The 18,925-nt window shown below is 40.8% G+C and overlaps 1 protein-coding gene across 7 annotated transcripts in view; it reads left to right on the top strand.

Annotated features, from left to right (window-relative positions):
* SOX5 (SRY-box transcription factor 5) overlaps positions 1-18,925 on the top strand; it is a 282,661-nt gene that overhangs the window by 241,843 nt on the left and 21,893 nt on the right. For 4 of the 7 annotated variants that reach the window (XM_057369514.1, XM_057369515.1, XM_057369518.1 and 1 more), the window contains exons 10-11: positions 6,369-6,546; positions 11,179-11,351. In XM_057369514.1, coding sequence (XP_057225497.1) covers positions 6,369-6,546; positions 11,179-11,351 — 351 coding nt within the window. The remainder of the gene's footprint in view (positions 1-6,368; positions 6,547-11,178; positions 11,352-18,925) is intronic. The other 3 variants (XM_057369516.1, XM_057369517.1, XM_057369521.1) reach the window with 1 other exon arrangement.

The following is an 18,925-nucleotide window of genomic DNA, read 5'->3' on the forward strand; positions in this document are numbered from 1 at the left end:
CCTGTGATTTTTGCTCCGTCTTGTCCCTGATTCTGGAAGAAGCCAGGCCAGCAACAGAAAAGCACATCGGGCCCTCTGTTTCATCCACCATAAGGAGAGGACTGCTTCCAGGTTTTGCCACTGTTGCCTGAGCAGCCACGTGGACTTTTCTTTTGTTTCTTTTTTCCCGGAGACAGGAGCCGCCATCTTTTTTCTCCACACCAGGTGGCCTAGCAGTTGTGGTGGGAGGAGAGGCCTGCATTCCTGGACTTTTAAATATCTAACAGTTATTTTTTATCTGTGTTCTGTGGGCACGGTGTTTTGTTAATAAACTTTTTTTTTTCTCTTCACTTTTGCCCGAACATCTATTTCATATTGGTGGGAGAAAACGATCAAATTTTTTCACTTCAGAGGAAACATTTATTCTGTAACATTTTTTTCTTTGAAAACATTGTCTCAAACAGAGACAAGACAAAAATCCAGACAGAGGTATTTCTGCAGCATCACAGAAKTAAAGGTCAGTGCACTTTGCAGAATCAGAAGGAAAGAATACAGTTGTTCCTCATACCTGCCCCCAGCCTTGTCTTCAGTGCCRTTTCCTTTCTAACCAGAGTCGAGTCATGCCTTCTACTTTTGGTGCTAAAACTTGTGGGCAAGAATATGATAAAGGGACTTTGGATCTGAAGAATAATTCTGTTGTGTTTATTACAGTATCATAACCAAGATATCTGTTTTCATGTCTCCTATCTGTTTTTCTACATAGTTAGAGAAATTTCCACCTTTGCAGGAAGGGACACATTATTCTTAATCAAAACTTGAGACTGTGGCAGGAGGAGGTACAGCTGCAGATGAGCATTATCTAATTCACCCATCCTGTCATGTGAACATCCCTGCTTAATTTAATACAATTATTTCATCAGTGAGGATAATATCAGCAGCATGATTCATTTATACAACATGTTTCACAACTGCTTTTACCTCTTGGCTTCTTATTATCACTACTGATAGTTTCACCATGAGTGGCTACAGAAGAAGGGGAGGGGATGTGAAGGAAGCTGCCAGTGTCTTTGTGTGAGTGTGTGGACAACTGTAGTCTTGAGGGACACTGATTCCAGAGGATTTTCTTTGCATTCTCTGCTGTTGCACTGTGGTTCCTTCTGTATTTTGGTAGCCATTTTTGGATAAGCAGGAGACTGAATAGATAAGCCACTGAGTGGCTGCACTGTTCAGTGGGCAACAATAGCAGCATTGTCTTCTGCCCCAGACATGCTAGTAAGTGCTCCATATTTTGCATTTCTATTGAAATGAAGATCTCCAGGAAACAGAACCAGGGTGGGGGAATGAGGCTTTTTTTTCTGGTGATGTGGCAGAGACAATCTTTTAGAAACCCCCCTCGCTGGCTTCTTATTTCTAACTCATTTGGCTGTAATTTGTACTGTCAAGGTCATTTAAATAGGCAGCAAGATGTGGTGAATGTGTTCCCAGAGGTCATGAAAAGCCTCTTTAGCAGAGCAGGCTGGGCTGTGCTTATGCCAGGTCATTTAAGCACATTTGTATTGCCAGTCAGATGATATCCAGAGTAGTTCATGATTTTGTAATAAACCCTGCAACCTGGACCTTCAGCGTGTGCCACAGTGGGATCCAGCACTTGGCTTTCAATGACAGTACTATAATTCAGTAACTGTATTTTAATAGTGCACTAATCTTAAAATATGTGAAAAGGAGTGAGATTATCAAATCCTAATGAATTGTCTGGGTTCTTCACCATGGCCCCCCACCCCCACACCACCCTTTTTTCATTCTCTGAGACTGGTTCATTCATCTGGGCTATCAGTCAGTCTTTTATTCAGCTCTTGGTGTTGAAATAGTGCCATTTCTAATAAATGGTTTAGAGAGTTTCTCGAAATCAGATTTTATCCCCTTCTTTTTCCCTATCTGTTCTCCATAGAGATGAATTAACCTTTTATCCTAGGAGGAAGTAAATAGAGACAGCATGATGGAAAGATTAGAAAAGRCACCATTTCAGCCAACAATTTCAAGATTGGTGACTGCGAGTCAGAATTCCTGGGTCTGTCTGAAGCTCTGCCGCTGTCACAGTACGACTGTGGCCAAATCCCTTCCTTTTCCCTCTCTTTCATTTTTTCCTCCCATGTTAATAAGCACTTTGTGTTAACCTAGCATTTTACCTTTTCAAAGGACCATACAAACCTTAGAAAAGCAGTGTGATGTACACTCAACTTGCCAGCAGCATTTCTGTTTATGTGTTGCATGTCAGGCACTTAAACCCAGAGATTTTCTGTGTCTAACGTTTAAAATATGACAGCTCAAAGTTATACTAATCCGGGTTGAGTGAAGCTACAAAATACAGCTCCTGAATATTTTATTTACCACCCCCCAAATGCTGGTGTAGGTGAAGGGTTTTTTCTTTCCTCAAATACCTAGAGATCAACCTGGGAAAAAAAAGTCTAGAGCAAATCACGGATTTAAAGTTCCCTGAATTCAAGTTTTGGTTAATGAGTCTTTCAGTCCTGGGAAGCAAATCAGTTGTGTCCTAAAACAACAACTGTTCTGACTCTGCTGTGCAACAGGGGATGGGAATCTCTTCACCAATGCTGTGCTTTCTGTGGGTACATTTTAATAGCCCTCCTTCATGTGTTTTTGCTTATCCTTTATTCTCTACATTTATTTTGTGTGTGTGTGTGTGTGTGTGTGTGTGTGTGTGTGTAAGACAAATATGCTACTTTAAAAGAGTCATTTCATAACCTTTAATCAAGATCATATTTTGCTTTCATCACATCTGTGTTTATATTATTGCAAGCCTTTTGGGTCTTAACGTCCTCTAGTCTCAGCATTAATTGTTTTGGCTGATATATAAATAAATGTTTGACTAACTCTTAAAAAAATACTGGCTTGGGGAAAAAAACCCCACCTTATCAATGTCATCTTAGAATAGCTGCATTTCAAAAAAAAGGCAGGGACCAATCAATATTTTATGTAATAAAAACTGAGTGAAAGGAGTAGTTCTAGATTCTGTGATCCACTGTATAAAATCGAAAGATAGCATCCACCTGAAGTGAAGATGCTACGTCTGTTTTTTATCTTTTATGCCTCTTACTTKCCTGAGCTGTCTTACACACAGCCCTGGCATAATGAGAGAATTCTGCTAATCTGTAATGTGGCAGAATGTTAGCTGGGAGATTTTATAGTTAAAAAATAAAGGTAGACTAACACCTAATTCTTCTTGTGGTTATACAGGCTCAGATCAATAATGAAGACAGTATAGTTCTTGATTTAAGCTGGAAGAGCAGAGGGTTTTGAATTTATGGCTTGATTATGAAAGTGAAAAGAGTAAAATGTTCCACTGACTATAGAAGTGAAGATCTTAACAGTCATCTTCACACTTAACACAATTGTATGTTATTACCTGTCCCCCAGGTATTTTTTAGAGTCCTTTGGAATAAATCAGTGTAGTTCCACTATTGTAAAGGAAATTACTTAAATTATTACCAACTGACGATGCAACATAGGATTTCTAAACTGTCTGACTGAATTTTTAATGCATTTGACTTCCAGCGAGGATTTGAGAATGCTGCTTGAAATAACAGAAGTAAAAATGTTATGAAGACYAAACAGTGAAGCAATATCATTTTGTAAATACATATAATAGCTGAAAATTGTTTACTTATCCTCCTTTATGAGAACCAAGCTTCTGTGACCTCCGATTAATTTACCATTAGCCTGARCACACAATGAAAGTGAATGAAGGGGCAATTTGGAATGACATTTATCAGCTCTGGAACTGTCGACTTCTATTATTTCCACAAGGCCTTATATTTCTTGGCTCCAGAGAAGGCTGTGCTGACTTGAATGAAGAAGAGCATTCTTACTACCAAGAATAGTTACCACACAGCCAGCCTCATTGCTGGATGCCTACAATGGGGGAAAAAGCATTAAACGAGATCAGAACCACTGTTGTATAGTGCGCTTGGACAAGACCTTGCCTTCACTCCRGCATAAAAAAAAAAAGAACAGAAGAGCTGAGAAATGGGAGAAAGAGCAAGAGAGGGGAGGAAATTAATATAGGTACAGGATAACTGAGGGACTGAGGCAAAAGGATGAGATTGAAAATACCTTCCATTWTGAGGATGCAGGTTGGAATCCAAGCTGCCTTTGCAGTGTGGGAACTATTCCCATCAGGGACTGGCTGCTGCTCCTTCTGAGCTGGTGCTGTGCTCAGGCAGATTTCCTTTGGGCGGAGAGCATATTGCACCTTTTAGTGCCATATCTGACACCAATCAGCCCCTTTTGTCGAGCCTTACAGCAGAGGTCAAGGAGCCAATGTACATGGAAACCAACCCCACTTGGATTAAACTGAAACAAGTCTGTGGGCAGGCTTGCTTTGCTTCTCATGCTGTCTTCCAAATACATTACTTTGTTACTCAGGGATCCTTGTCTGGCACAAGGTCACTGTGTTTGGTTGGTTTGTTGGCTCATTTGTACTTACAACTTTCATGCAACTGCCTCAGTACTGATTTCACAACATTATAGTTGGACTGTTGTGAGATTTCTTTATTTTTTTAATTTAAATTGGGGCAACATCAAAGCAAGTTCCCTTCCATTTGGCCAGTAYTTTATTTTGTTCTATTCTAATTTTATTTTGTTTTATCTTTATCTATTGTATTCTAATACAATGGATTTGTATTTCTGTAAAATAGCTAATCCCTTCTAAAAATGTCGAATACTGGTTTTACTGGTGACATTTTTAACCCTGCAGCTTAAATCTCCTAGGAGATCAACAGAACTCTGCCATCTAGGTGCCTAAATCACTTCTGAGAGTACAGTCTGTACGCTCCTAAGGCAATTTTATGCATTGATTTTTTTCCCATTTATTTTATGCACAAGTTGCCTCTAGCACAGCTTCAGCATCACTTTAAGGATGACAGCTTTGTCCACAATGCCTCTGATAATGTTTATCTGCTATGACTATTACCAAACTGTGCAGAAATATAACCAAACGTAGAAATATAATCAAATATAACAAAGGTGCTTTGCTATGAGGCAAGGGAAAAGTTATATTATTGTGCTTTGGAGGTATCTACATCATACTTCCACAARCAATAGGCAGATATAAAATTCCTTCTTTACTGCAGCACACCCCACTCCATGGAAGAGAATCAGTGTTACATGATAGTTGCAGATACTTTGGTGATAACAGTAAAACACTCAAACATTGCAAGTCCGATCTCACTCAGCTTTGTATTGTTGTAAGTCAGGAACAATTCTATACTAAATGTACTTACAATTTGGAGAGATCAGAATCAGTTTCTTCAGTGCCTAGAGCTGAAACCCAGTTGTCTGATGTAACATTCCTCGTAGCTAAAGGATGACTTTCCTAAGTCGCAGTGTCAGAGAAGACTAAGCTCTTATGTGATGATTTGATCTAATACCATATCCATTAGTTCTGCTTATTTAAAAGTCAGTTAAAATCATTTCTAAAATGCTCCCCTTGTTGAAAATCCTTTTCTCCTTTCTCTGTTGTTTTTTTTTTCTTTCTTTTTTTTCTACTGTATTTTACTTTGGTCAAACAAAAATACATTATTTGGCATTTTAATGTTTTTTATAGCACTCTCTGTCTATGTAATCAAGCCAGGTTTAGGAATAATTCCAGTTACCCTGCAAAACATTTTCCTATTTTTGCATAGTAATAATAATTGCTAGAAAGCTAGAAATTAGAAGTTCAACCTTGCAAAAGATAAAAACATCTAGGGCTATGTGCAGAATTATCCAGGTCATTTTGTCAGATTTTGTGAAGGTGGAAGAGAAGTATTTATTTTCTATGGTATTGTTGTCCTCAGAATTCTAAGCCTGGGAAGTTACAGGGGAAAGTACAAGTTAAAATGAAACAAAACACTAGAAAAATGCACCAAAAAAAAAAAAAATACCATTAAAAAAACCAACTGAACCCCCCCTCACTTAAACTTGTTTGCCCAGTTTGGCTCATGGTGACTTTTAAGTGAATTTTAAGTAAAGATGCTTTTTGATTCATTATTGAATATAAGATTCAAAATAAAACRTAACTGTAAAATTGCTCTTTGTTTTGCCGATAGAAGCAAGTGTCTTGTTGATGGGAATAATTTCTTCAGAGACAACTCTCATACAAAGTGCAAATGGATGATGTTCTCTGATCATGTCAGACTAATTTTCCAGTTTATCAGTCATTTCAGTTCCAAACTGGAGTGACAAGATGGTATCATATTTGATCTTCACTTATATCATCCAACCTCTCAGGTTTAGAAGTTCATATGAGCTGAAGCCAGCGTCTTCTCTTGGATGGTGTTGTGCCAACAGCACTTTGGTGATAACATTCTTCTCTCCTCTGCTTGACATAGGATGAAGTGGCCCAGCCTCTGAACCTTTCAGCCAAACCCAAGACATCTGATGGCAAGTCTCCCACATCACCCACCTCTCCTCACATGCCAGCTCTGAGAATAAACAGCGGGGCCAGTTCGCTAAAGTCGTCTGTGCCAGCAACATTAGCGAGTCCTTCGGCCAGAGCCAACACAATAGGTGAGCTCAGTCTGGGAATCCCACTCATAATGAGGGAGAGGTCCTAATGGAAAGGGGATTTTATCAGCCACTGCTAGGCAGTGGGACAGGAGCTGTCATAGGTTGACCATAATACTCCTGATGGTTGGTCTCAGTGAAGGAGCTTACAGAGATTTTACTTTCAGGTGGGCTGTCTTAACTTTTACAGACTCAGAAAACAAAAACCTGTGTTAAAGATGCTGCTTTATCAATAGAAGTTAATAAATGCTATTTGTTTAATGGCACACGTTAAAGAGAGTGACCTGTCTAATGGTGGGCGTTGAAAACCTGTGATATTGTACTATGTCATCTAAAAGTGATGGATAAACTTTCAAAAAGGTCCCTTAAAGTTACAAGTCTACATCTTTCTAAAATTGCAAGTTTAATCCTTAGTCCGTCCAAATGCTGAATGGAATATTATTTTGCCTTTGTTTATTAAGCAAAACCGTCACCTGGTTCATTTAAAAAAAAAAMCCACAAATTTGATGTTGTATGCAAAAAGAAATGAGGCTGTTTTTAGCATTGCTCCAGAAAATAGTAGTAAATCTTCCTCCTGCCAAAATTATGTCTTTGCCTAAAGGCCATCTAAATAAGAACAGTCTTGGTGGTGATTTCCAAAGTCGGATATGTTAAAGGGCCTTCTTTGTGTGTTTAAGGAAAACGTGTACACACCCCATTCTTGATCCTTGTAACTGGAATTTTGTATTCCCTGAAGTGACTGAGTATAACCTGAATCAAGATTTCATTATGTAAATCAAGCTCTGTTTTGGGAATTAAGAGAGGCAGATGTACTTTTTCTACTGTCTGTTGTGTTCCTCCTAAAGCATMTCCTGCCTGGACACTTTCAGGGATAGCACAAAAAAGCCCCAAAAAAGCCATAGGTCAAACCTATCAGAAGCTATGTCTTTGATACAGCAGTGCTATGCAGTAAAATTTATTTGGTATGACACATTGCAATTATATAAATATTTTTTAAATATCACATTACTAATTGTTAATGTCTGTATTGTTATTAACCCTACACTTTAACTGTGGTACATAGTAATGTGTTTCATCTTTAATTTGTTTGACCCTGCTGCTCTCCCTGCACAATGCATTGAATTTCAATTTTTTCACATTAGATTTTTGTTCTTAAGTAGAGGGAACATCACATTTCGATGGAGAGTTAAGCATCTGACCCGTATCTCTGTGGCAAGACATCTCTTGTTCTCCCCTCTCCAATCTTCTTTCCCTACACACCTGATATTTTCCATAGGTTTGAGACCCCTGCAATTTACCTCTTTTAACAAGATGCAGATTTTGAAATGCTGTAYCTTTAATGAGTGATAATGTAATTGGATAAAAGCTGTGAGGATGAACAGAGCTTTAAAGGTCACTCTTGTAAGAAGAATTAATGTGTTATACCATTAATAAACCATGGAAAACTGTGGAGCAAAAGATAACATACTTAAGTTATTGTTAATGACATAGAGTTCACTGCTGTATATCTCTCAGCTACAAATATAGAAAGTGACTTTTTGAGGTTGCTGAGCAGTATCACTGTGCGTGCTGTATATATATGATAAGCTGTCTTTAGCTAGTAGAGGAGCTGGATGGGCACAGTGTACTTGCAGCAAAGGTTTGTCCTTTAAAGGAGGACTGCAAGGAGGAAAGGCTCCTGAACACCCTGCAGGGTGTCCTGCTGACTGCTAGGTCAGACCCCACCCAAGTCACAGCAAGCAGGACTCATTGCCACCATGGAACTATTTGGGGATCTTGAAGTGAGCATGAAATTTCAATTCACCCTCCAGCAGAAGCTACCCCATGAAAAATTTTGATAGCGTTTTTAGCAAAGCTACAAAGGTCCCTAACATGGGTCCCTAAACTGGATCACTTTCTCATCTTGAGTGATAAATCCCTCTACAAAAAGCCACTGGGAAACAGTCATTTGTCAGACAGTTACCTCCACCACTGGAATGATTGGAGCTGTCAGCACAAGACATCAGTTGTCTGTCCTAGGTGTGCAGGGCCCACCTTGCTGGGATGCAGCTGAGCTGTCACTTTTCACCACCACTAACTTCGAATTAAAACCATTCTCTGAAAGCAGTTTCAGGCTCCCTGGCTCCCATGGCATGGAGAAATGCCCATGTATTGTTCAGTTTTCTTGGGGGACATGAACTCAGACCCTGAGAGATTATCAGCAGTGCTGCACTCAGGCACTCCGCTCCACAGCCCTTTCCAGAGCTATCCCTATAGCACAGAAATTGTGCTACAGACTGAGCAGTCACAAATGTCATGGCTTCATGTATGACTTTAAATCCAAGCATTTCTTTTTGGGAACAGGCATATGTCCATGTACTAAAACAGAAACAACTTCTCTCTGCTCTTTGCCATTATCTGCAACATCTCTGTGCTAGTTTGGCAATCCTTGGAACTAAGTGCATTTTATGTAATGCAGTTCCCCTCTCTGTCAATAATTCACCACCTACCCTAAACAACAATAATTTACATTCAACTCGCTTCTATATTAATCATTTCCCTGCACACCAGCATCTTGGCAGCTACTGAAAAACATAAGGAGTGCTTGCTTTTATTCACTGTCATGTGCCAAACTGTCTCAAAGATAGCAGTATTCAGGAAAAGCCAAATAGTCTGGAGAAGGGCATGAATTCCAGTTCCTAGGCAAATTCATMTCTGTTACAGATTGAAAATATTATACCTACACAGGAGCAAAAGCAGCACTAATTCTGCTGTTTGTTTGTTTATTTGCTTCCTTTTTAACTTATTCTGACTATATACAAGGTTGATCTGTAACAGATGCAAATTGGGGAAGAAACCAAGCAAATTAGTAAAATGGAGAATAAAAAAAAAAGTAAAATCAGCTGGTAGCACTTTGCTGGTGCAGKCTGTATTCTTCCTTATGATGGGAAGGCAGGAATTACTGGAATTCCATTGGCTGGGAATTACTGAACTGGGTCATTTGATAAAAGCAATGTGGATCAAGTTATTTCATATAAAACTCTCAGGGTTCCTGGGGATTTAGCCAAAAGCTAGCTGTTAGTACAATTAACAACAGTCAAACCACACAGAAACTTTTCTTTCTAGTTTTCACTCTCCAAGGAAGATGGGAATGCCAGTCCAACTCTGTCTGCAGTCTAAAAAAAACAAAAATAAAACCCCAAACCAAACTAAAACCCTGACAGCAGCRCAGCACTGAACTAATCTGACATCAGCTTCTTCCCCTGAAATGTTTTAAGCAGCAAGACAATGTCCTACGTTTTTTGGCAATCAGCAGATCAGATAGAAGAGTCTAGCAATACAACAAGGATGTGTAATCTGACATGATTAGACAAGGCTCTTTAGGAACAGAACATTCATAATTGAGACAAAGAAAGAGTATTAATAACACTTTCCTAACACGGCAGTTAGCCATTTTATATTTCCTTTCTTTAATCTTAGTGTTTTTCAACAAATCATGGGATTTAATAGCGTGTTTTGGCAGATTAGAGGATTTATGGCCCAGATGTTTTTTGTTCTAAAAATGGATTAGGGTGTAAAGTTTGCTGGAATCCATGGAACATGTTGAGGCAAGCCGGTCATTTTGTGTGTGATTAGTGCCTGCCTTCTGTCTCACAGTCCCTCCATCTGTCACAATTCACCAATGGATCTGGTTAGATTTAGCCTCATGTCACAAACAGAAGTCCCTTTTCTGGGCAATTTCATATTACAGATTCATTTTATGCCATTTTTATGCCCTAGTTAAAAGACAGAAAGAAGTGTGTGCATGTGCACACGTRTGGGGATGTGGAGGGGGAGAGGGAGATTGATAGATATTAGCCTCTCCTTTAATATTTGAAAAATAGACTGGGGCTTGGAGTCTCCCATCAGTATTCTATCCTGCAAATCACATGCAGATCATAATAAGTATAATCTACAGTACGCTAAAGGAAAAAAAATGACGAAGTGTCACATTTAAAATTAAATAGTATTAGCTGCGCCGGTGATGCTTGTAACATTTTAAAAGGAAATAATTCAGTGACTACTAAGGCTAAGCCCTAGGCTGTGAATTTGCAGCAAAACAGTGGACATTTGACCTACTATTAGCAGCATGAATAGGAGTGGGAATGTAGGTCCGTGTAGCTGTGGTTTCTTATACGTTTGTGAATGACAGGTGGTGGTGGGGAGCAGTCAGTGGATGAGGTTTCTCTTCCCAGCCATTATGCATTTCATATCTATAGCAAACCACCGCCACCTGTGGTTTATTTTAATGTATTCACAAGTTTTAAGTAGGGGAAGAATGAAACAGTCTATTTTAAAGAGTTTGGGATTGCTGGCATGATCAAAGCTTCCCCTAACTCTTATCCGGTTGCATCCTGCATACGAACCACGAGGCTAACCTCTGCAGTGTCAGGGAAATATTGAAACTAATGGGATCAAATAGCAGGAATGAGGATTTTGGCACCRAGGTTTCTCAGGCTTTATGTCCAGGTGGCTCTATCATAACAACAGCACAATTACAGAGCACGGATGGGTTTGTGGGCATTGCCTTTTAACTCTTTCTCATTAATAATGAAAAACTGTGTGCATTCCACTGATGAAAGCTAAAGTGTTTTCTTGTRACTTTCTTTTTTTAAGACATCCTTTCTTCTATCACGTCGTCAGGTTATTTAAATGACCACGATGCTGTTACCAAGGCAATCCAGGAGGCCCGACAGATGAAGGAGCAGCTTCGGAGGGAGCAGCAGGTGTTGGATGGGAAGGTGGCCGTGGTGAACAGCCTGGGTCTCAATAACTGCAGGACAGAAAAGGTGAGTGTCCCAGACTCCCTTTGCCAAGGTTAAGAGTGTGCATTTCCTCTCCCCACAGATACAGGTTCTTCCTCCCTCCTCTCTCTCTCTTCTCTTATTCTATTTTTCTCCCCCATTTTTKAAACAGAATAGTTAAAAAAAAAAGTGACAAGCAAAATGAAAACCACAACCAAAAGATGACATTGAGAGAGAGACTTGGAGACCCCTGGGGGAGAGTGGGGAGGAGGCAGAGATAGTTAAAGCCCTCACAAGAACTTTGGAGGCCACTAATTCTCTGTTCCAGCCTGTCAACATGTATTAAGAGAAGGTGATCTTGGAAATCTCTGGGTCTAAGTGGAAATCTTGCTTTATGGAAATGCTTACATGTGTTTGTGAGATGAGCTGGATTTGAAAATATTCAAGCTTCTTTAGGAACATAAGCTTTGCTGATACTCAGGCTCAGCTTCTGGGTATTTAGCCTTGTGAGGTTGTCATATATGATATTTTGTGACCATTGCAATGTAGCACTGTCATGTCACGTTAGATGACTTAACAAAATTGAAAAAGCGGAGAATTGACAACACAAACTGCACTCAATATTTGCAGTGAAACTTTCAGGCAGCAGAATGTATGGGCCTCACCACCTTCTGTTTTTGGACTGGCCTGTGAAGCTATGCTATGACAAAATACCAACAAAGTGGGTATTCTCTAGTAAAATTTGTCTGTGCTGTAACTGYCGTGCATGTCAGTGGGGCTGTGATTTGCTGCTTTTCTCTGGAAGTGCCTGATGTCTTTCTGTGCACTGCCCTGGCTTATGGAGGATAAATAGACCTGCCAGTGCTTGCTGCCACATTTATAGTGAGCTGTCTTTATAATGCTGCCACCTAAGATATACATCCCATCTCAGCATCGTGTGCTTAGCAAGACTTCCTCCTCAGTTCCTCTTCTCCTCTGCAATATTTTCTGAGGTGATACAGCTGTCGTTGTGCAGTACAAGGATCCCCGTTGTCACATTTGGTGTCAACTGCGTTTTATTGAAACCACTTCTGCTGTAAGGTCTTGTGCAATTCACTGAGACAGGCAGATAAATAGATTGAATAAAAATGATCAGCTATTTAGCAGAAACTTGAAATCCAGTCATCCTAGGAAGCTTGTGAGTCAAACAATATTGTCCAGAATGAGCAGATTGCTAATTTGGATGGCTTTCCATTTTCCCTGTTTTTAGATGGAGTTTGATCAATAAGCTGTGAGAAGCCAGCAGCCTGGGTAATGAATGTTAAATGTACATGTGAGTCTCTCACCACTGTACTTTTTTTCATCAGCCTATCCTAGGTGAGAGAGATGTAGAAATTACTCCAATTTCATGCACTTTCTGAAGAGGAAGGGGAAGGAAAAAAGAGGTCAGTGCAATAGGTATCTGGCATCGCTTACACTCTTTCTTAGAAGAATAAGGGTGCTGCTATGGGGAGAGAGAAAGGAGAGGGATAGAGCATGTTTACGGCATTTCACAGAGAAGAGTACCAGAAGGGAAAAGGGAAAAGCAGAGTGTCAGATATAAGAAGAAGTGATCACAAGCACAAAGGAATTTATATTCAAATATTTAAGCATTCTTGAAAGGATGCTCGGAGCAGAAATTCCTTTTCTCTGCTCCCCATGTAGAAATGACTTTAACACTCAGCCAGATGCTAATGCAAAGTGACTCAAGCTATTCCTCGCAAGCATAGCTAAATTGCCGTTATTTGTTAAGCGCATTGAATTCAGCTGTGGATACAGCAGTTGGTTGCATTCAGAAAGCATCTGTACCCTTTTTTTTTTTCCTTTTTCCTTTTTTTTTTTCTCTTTTTTTAATCCTGCAAAGCAGAGACAACTCTACCTATCTCCCCCCTCTCCTCCCTTGTGCTGGCTGGGAATTGTCAAGTGACAACCGACCAAATCCTTTTGGACAGGAAGCCTTCATCCTGAGTTCTATATACTTGCAAAGCAGGCCTTGTGGTTGGATCAGGAAGCCCATTAAAAGCACTTTGATGGTATGGAAATTCATCTTCATGAAGCACCCAGGCCCCTAAGCAGCATGCTGTTTAGCTGTGGTTACAGATCAGTCATTCACATCGGAGGGCAGTAATTGTGCTGACGGCTTGTTCGGCGATGGAAGCACATAAAATAATCCCAGGCCCTCCACCATGGCATTGCGAGTTAATCTTCTTTAATACAGATCAGCTGTTGTTCTAACACATGACTTTATGCTGGCTCTAGTGACTCTGCACAGCCTTTTGATTAAGTAACAGGAGTGGAACCATCTGCATTCACTTTATTCTGTTACTTTCCTATTCTTGGGATTCTCCTTACTCCTTCTGTTTTCACTTCTCACCCTCAACCTCAGTTGAAGTTTATTTTCCTCTCTAATTCATGCCTCCTGGTGGGCTCGTGGAGGGCAGACAGGAGTTCTTTTACAAGGTAGCAAGAAGAAAAAAATGGTTTGCACAATTGAAAATTTTTCTAAAGCAACTGTAGGCTTTGGGGGCTTTGATACAATAAATGCCCACACTTTATTGGGGCTTACTGATTTGGACTCARTGATCTTAGAAGTGTTTTCTAACCTAATTGATTCTTTGATTCTGTGATTTATTTTAATGTGTGAAGTTCATATCCAGGCAAACAACCCAACTTCTCTAAAGTTCGTGTCTTTTTGCTCTAGGACTTTAAAGTTTTCTCACTAAGAGCAAGATTTGAGAGGAAAGCAAGTATTGCCATTTTTAATGAAATTTTCAAAGGCAGAGAATTAGATAGTTGGGAAGGTGAGAAATAGTGCTACAGTTTTATTAGATAGTTTTGTTTTCAGAAGCTCAAGGTCCCATCATGGGACTAAGTGGCAGCCCCTGAACTTTTGATATTATATGCTCACTTTTACTTTCTGATCAGGAGAATTAGGGATGGGGGGGTGGAATTGAGAGAGGGCTATCCTAATATATATCTGTATGTCCCTGAGCATATTAGTACTTAGAAATGCACATTATGTCTGTAGTTATGTACAGAAGAAAGGCTCTCCTTCCTGTAGAGTGACTTCATTTATAGGTAACAAACACTTGTTCGGGGATATCCCAAATGTTCCTCCCTTCTTTGCTGCAGTGGATATTGTACTTTGGGAGACCTGTGGGTCTCTGAAACCTGTTGAGCTTTTTGTTGCATGAACTGCTGCTGCAGCCCCAGTGGAGGTGGGCTCTGCGTCATTCCCAACATGTATGTGAGATTCTCAGTGGGCATTCATCTGCCAGGAGTAGCTGGGCAGGCTTGGAAATCACCTTTGGGAGTTTCTGTTAAAGCTCTTGGGGCTCTTTGTATGTGTCCTGTTATCTTGCTCCTGTTGCCCTGTGGGCAGCCAGACATGCTAGCTAAGGCAGTAGTCAGACAGGAATTTTGTGGAATTAGAGAAAAASTGTATAAAAGGAGTAACTTTTAGGAGTCATTTTTAAAAATGGTTAAGATTATTTGGGTGAGTCACTTTTTGGGCATCCAACTTGGACCATCTTGACGGATTTGATTTTCAGAGGATTACAGTAAAAACTATGAGCATCACGATGAACATGGATTTCACTAAAACCTATTTTAATTGCAAATGCAGTAAAACATATTTTTACATTACTTTTCTTGGAAACATTTCCCTGTATAAATGAGAAGTGTGTGTATATGTTTTTCTGGTTTCTTGGAAACCCTAGAGCGTAGTTTTATTTGTAATTGTCATCTACAGTTAATTATAGCTTGATATGTACTATACATAAACAGTGTTACCTGTTATACACATAGCTCAGAGCTCAGGTTGTCAGCTGGGCTAAGCACCACAACAGTCAGCATCAGGCAGGGAGCTCTGGCCTCTGTGTTCAGCCCCAAAATTGCGAGGGAGATGTATACAAACACAAAGAGCCAGCGTGTGTGTGCATGATCCCAGCCTACATGCTCTCTTTGGGGACACACGGCACAAACATGCACGACGCTAGTCGGTAACTCCCGACTGCAGCCAGACTCACAGGGATGTGCTCTGTGACGGGGGGGAGCAGGGCACACAAGCAGGTATTTGAACACGTGAATTGGCACAAACAGGTTTCTGAATGCTGGCAGTGGCTGGGACAGCCGTGCAAGGACACACAGCCACAGGAGCCTTTCTGACGTGTAGGGATGGAGTCACTCTCCGAGCTCAGTAYGTTCGAATACACCCCCTGTGCTGGAGTGTGTACCTGTGGTACAAGTTCTCCCTGTTATTGCTTGGAGTGTGTCCTTTCAGAGGGCTCTGACATGTACTTGTCTGCTGGGCTGTGACTAAAGAGCTATTTGTAACAATATTTATTCCAGCATTGTAAGCAGGAGCCTATTACTCATGCTTATGGAACACTGGGTTCAGGATGTCTTTCCTCCTATTCCCACTCACCCCTCCTCCCACCATCCTCCCCACTCCCACCCCCACCCCTCCTTCTTCCCCTTAAGAGAGTGCCAAACATGAAATGACAGTGACCAATGTTGACTTAATGTGGATGTTTAATAATGAAAAAAGTGTGTCAGTTCCAGCGTTAGTTACAAATGGCAGTAAGTATATCGGGTGGCAGCCCTGTAATAATTTTACATCCATCATTCCTTCCTGATGCCTCGCTGGCTGYCTGATGGATGGGGATAGCAGAGTTAACTCTTAAGAAACCACTGTGATCTGCTGAGCTGAAAYTAATTTTGTCCCTGCTCTCCCCTTGGGAAGGAGGGGAATATTAAGAATCTCAAATGCGCAGATCGTGCTGCCTTCGAGAAATAAAACACTGGAGCTCGCTTTACTGAAGACATAAGGAATAGTTGGTTTAACACATGGCATTTAAATTTCTCTTGCAGCAGAGAATTTTACTTCAATAACTTTTTTTTTCCTCCCCTAATGGGGAAGTCGAGAGAAAATTGAAGGACAGAAGGGCAGGGAGGAGAAGAAAAGAGAARGGTTGGTAAAACAGACTAAGCCTGTGCTTGCTGCAGACATTGAGAGACTGTGGGTCAGATTAGATTGAGTAAATTGTAATGATTGAGACTGGGATCTGGTGCAAGCCAGGTTTTCCAAACAGGAGAAACCCACTGGGAATCAGTCCAGAGGCACAGTACTAACATCAAAAACCAAATCAGTTTGCAAGAGTTGAAACCGGCCTGTTTTCGTAATCTCGGTAGTATTTTACTAGAAAAATACTTTAGCATTCTAAAGGATTAGCAGAGGCTGTGTCACCCATTACACACGTGCATGCTTCTCCCTGCAAGTTCAGCAGACCTAAGAGATRCATCCTGTAGCCCACTTTATTCCTCACTGGCCTGTGAAACTTTAGGAAAGCTTGTCAGTGGAATATTTTTGCTCTCTTCTTGCAGTGTGAGCAGAGACCCATTTGGATTAATGATTATCCAAGGTGGGGACCAGGTTGTATCTTGCAGATAATGAACTGTTAGAGTCCCACAACACAAAACTTAATGTGTTATCCTAACAACTGTATATCCCCTCTTGCTACACCTCTCCCTACTCTCTTCCTACGTTTGTATCGCTGAGGCTCTTTGCCAGCAGAAATTCTTGTGTGTGGGTTACAGTCCTCTTTGTTCATGCTATCAGCACAGAGCACAAAGTTTTCAAAATGTGTGACAAGAAGTTGAGCCGGTATAATGTCATCACCCAGGTCTCAGACTTCCAGTAAACCCAGTCAGCAGCCTCAACAGGATCATTCATGGACAAGGAGTCCTGTTCAACAGGGCTGCTGTACCCACTGCCATTTCTCCTGAAACTTTTCTCAAATTTAATTTAAAAAACCCAGGTCAGGCTTGCACACTGCAAAGATCAAAATTGGTTTTGCCCAACACTAAGCAATAAAGATTTTTATTTACTTCAGCTGAAAGTTTATCCATTTATTATCTGTCCTTCCCCCCAGCCCCCATTTTTTTTTGCCATTTGCTTTGTGGAGCTTGTGTATATTTATATTTACAGCCTCTGCATTTAATGGCCACATGCCTTGTTTTCACAGATGGCCAGTGGAAGAACTCCCCTCCCCCCTTTTCCTTTAGTAAAGCCTGCCTTTGGGTTTGCTACTTTTGTCACAGTGCCACTACTCTCAGTTAGCAAGTGCCTACGCACGGGAGGGAGAGATTCTGCAGTGAGGACTTTTTTTATTTCCCTGAGGATTTTAGCTCTTTATTTTAAAACACTCCCCCCCCCGCAGTTGACCATCATTTATTAAATGCCCAGATCTGTTTTTCAAAGACAAGATTAAGTATGGATATTTATAAGATTATGGATATTTATGTGTGTGTTTAGTGCCTCGTGATGGCAGGGCTGCATGGGCAGGGTTAGCTAATAAAAATTGAATCCTGCAGAGGGAGGGATGGATTCTGCCCACAGATGTTTGTGTGATACTCCAGTCAGAGTTAAGGAAAACAACAGGCAGAGAGGCAAGGGAAGAATCCCAGACCCTTGCTGAACTCCAAATGGGAGTCAAGTCTTGGTTCAGTCCAAAGGGCAGAGATTGGGAACATTCACAGCCTAGTGTGGATCAGGGAGGACTGCAGCTCTTTATACTGTAGTGGAAGTTTTATGAAACCCAATAAASATGGATCAACTTCCTCCTGAGAAAAACCATACATTTGATTTGGAGTTCTTGTTATGACTTTTGAGCTTTTTGAGTCCTTGGGTTTAAGTTCTAAGCTGTGCCCTACAGCCATGAGAGCTTATTACTTCCTGAGATTTTTTTTTTATTATTATTTTTACATAATCACATGTCTCCAGTCACTGGGGCTTTCAGCATATTCATGGGCTCCAGCATCAGTGCAGTACCCCTCTTCAATGTGGTAGAGGCTAGGCTTGATTCCTCTGTGAATTGTGTCCATTTAGGCTCCTGAGAGATCAGCCTGACCTGTTCAGCAGGGCTGGAAGAAGAGTAAGCAAAGGTACATCAGCCTTCATAATCTGAATACCTTCTAGGGAAAAATGGAACAAAATAGTCTGTAATGGCTGCAGTGCTGCAATGCACTTGAGTCATCCATTGTTTGTTAAACAATTGCCAGGAAAGCAGAGTCTGTGTTCTTGCTTTCTCTTTGCGTGCATGCAGACCCTCCTTCCCAGGAAATCCTGCTTGGGCTGTAATTTTCCTCTTGTTTCATTTTTGGAGTGCCACCTCTTTCCCCCAATTACCACTCTATTTCCACACTGATCAGCTGTACCAGCTTTCTGACTCGCTGTGAAGTCCCTGATTGAAATTTGCATGGCACATTTCATTCAGGGACCTTAAAGCTCCTCACAATGGTGGGAAAGCATCACTATCTCCATCCTGTGGAGTTCAGGAAATTAAGGTGCAGCGACTGAACAATTCACAGCGATTTACAGGCCGTGTCAGCGTAGGAAGCAGTCTGGATGAGAAACTGGGTCATGGAACTCTTAACCTATTTGCAGTCAGCAGATTACAGCTGTATCTGGTTGAGGTCAATGCCTGTGCCCGTGCTGTAACAACTTTCCTAAGAAGAAAACAGMGTCTCATCATTCTGCTTTGATTTCCTTTACCTTTTTGTTCCTTCTTCAAAATGATGGGCTAGGCCAGGCCTGTGCG

This window comes from Malurus melanocephalus, unplaced genomic scaffold (genome assembly GCF_030028575.1).
Source record: "Malurus melanocephalus ecotype Western Australia unplaced genomic scaffold, MMel_1.1 scaffold_112, whole genome shotgun sequence".
Lineage (NCBI taxonomy): Eukaryota > Metazoa > Chordata > Aves > Passeriformes > Maluridae > Malurus > Malurus melanocephalus.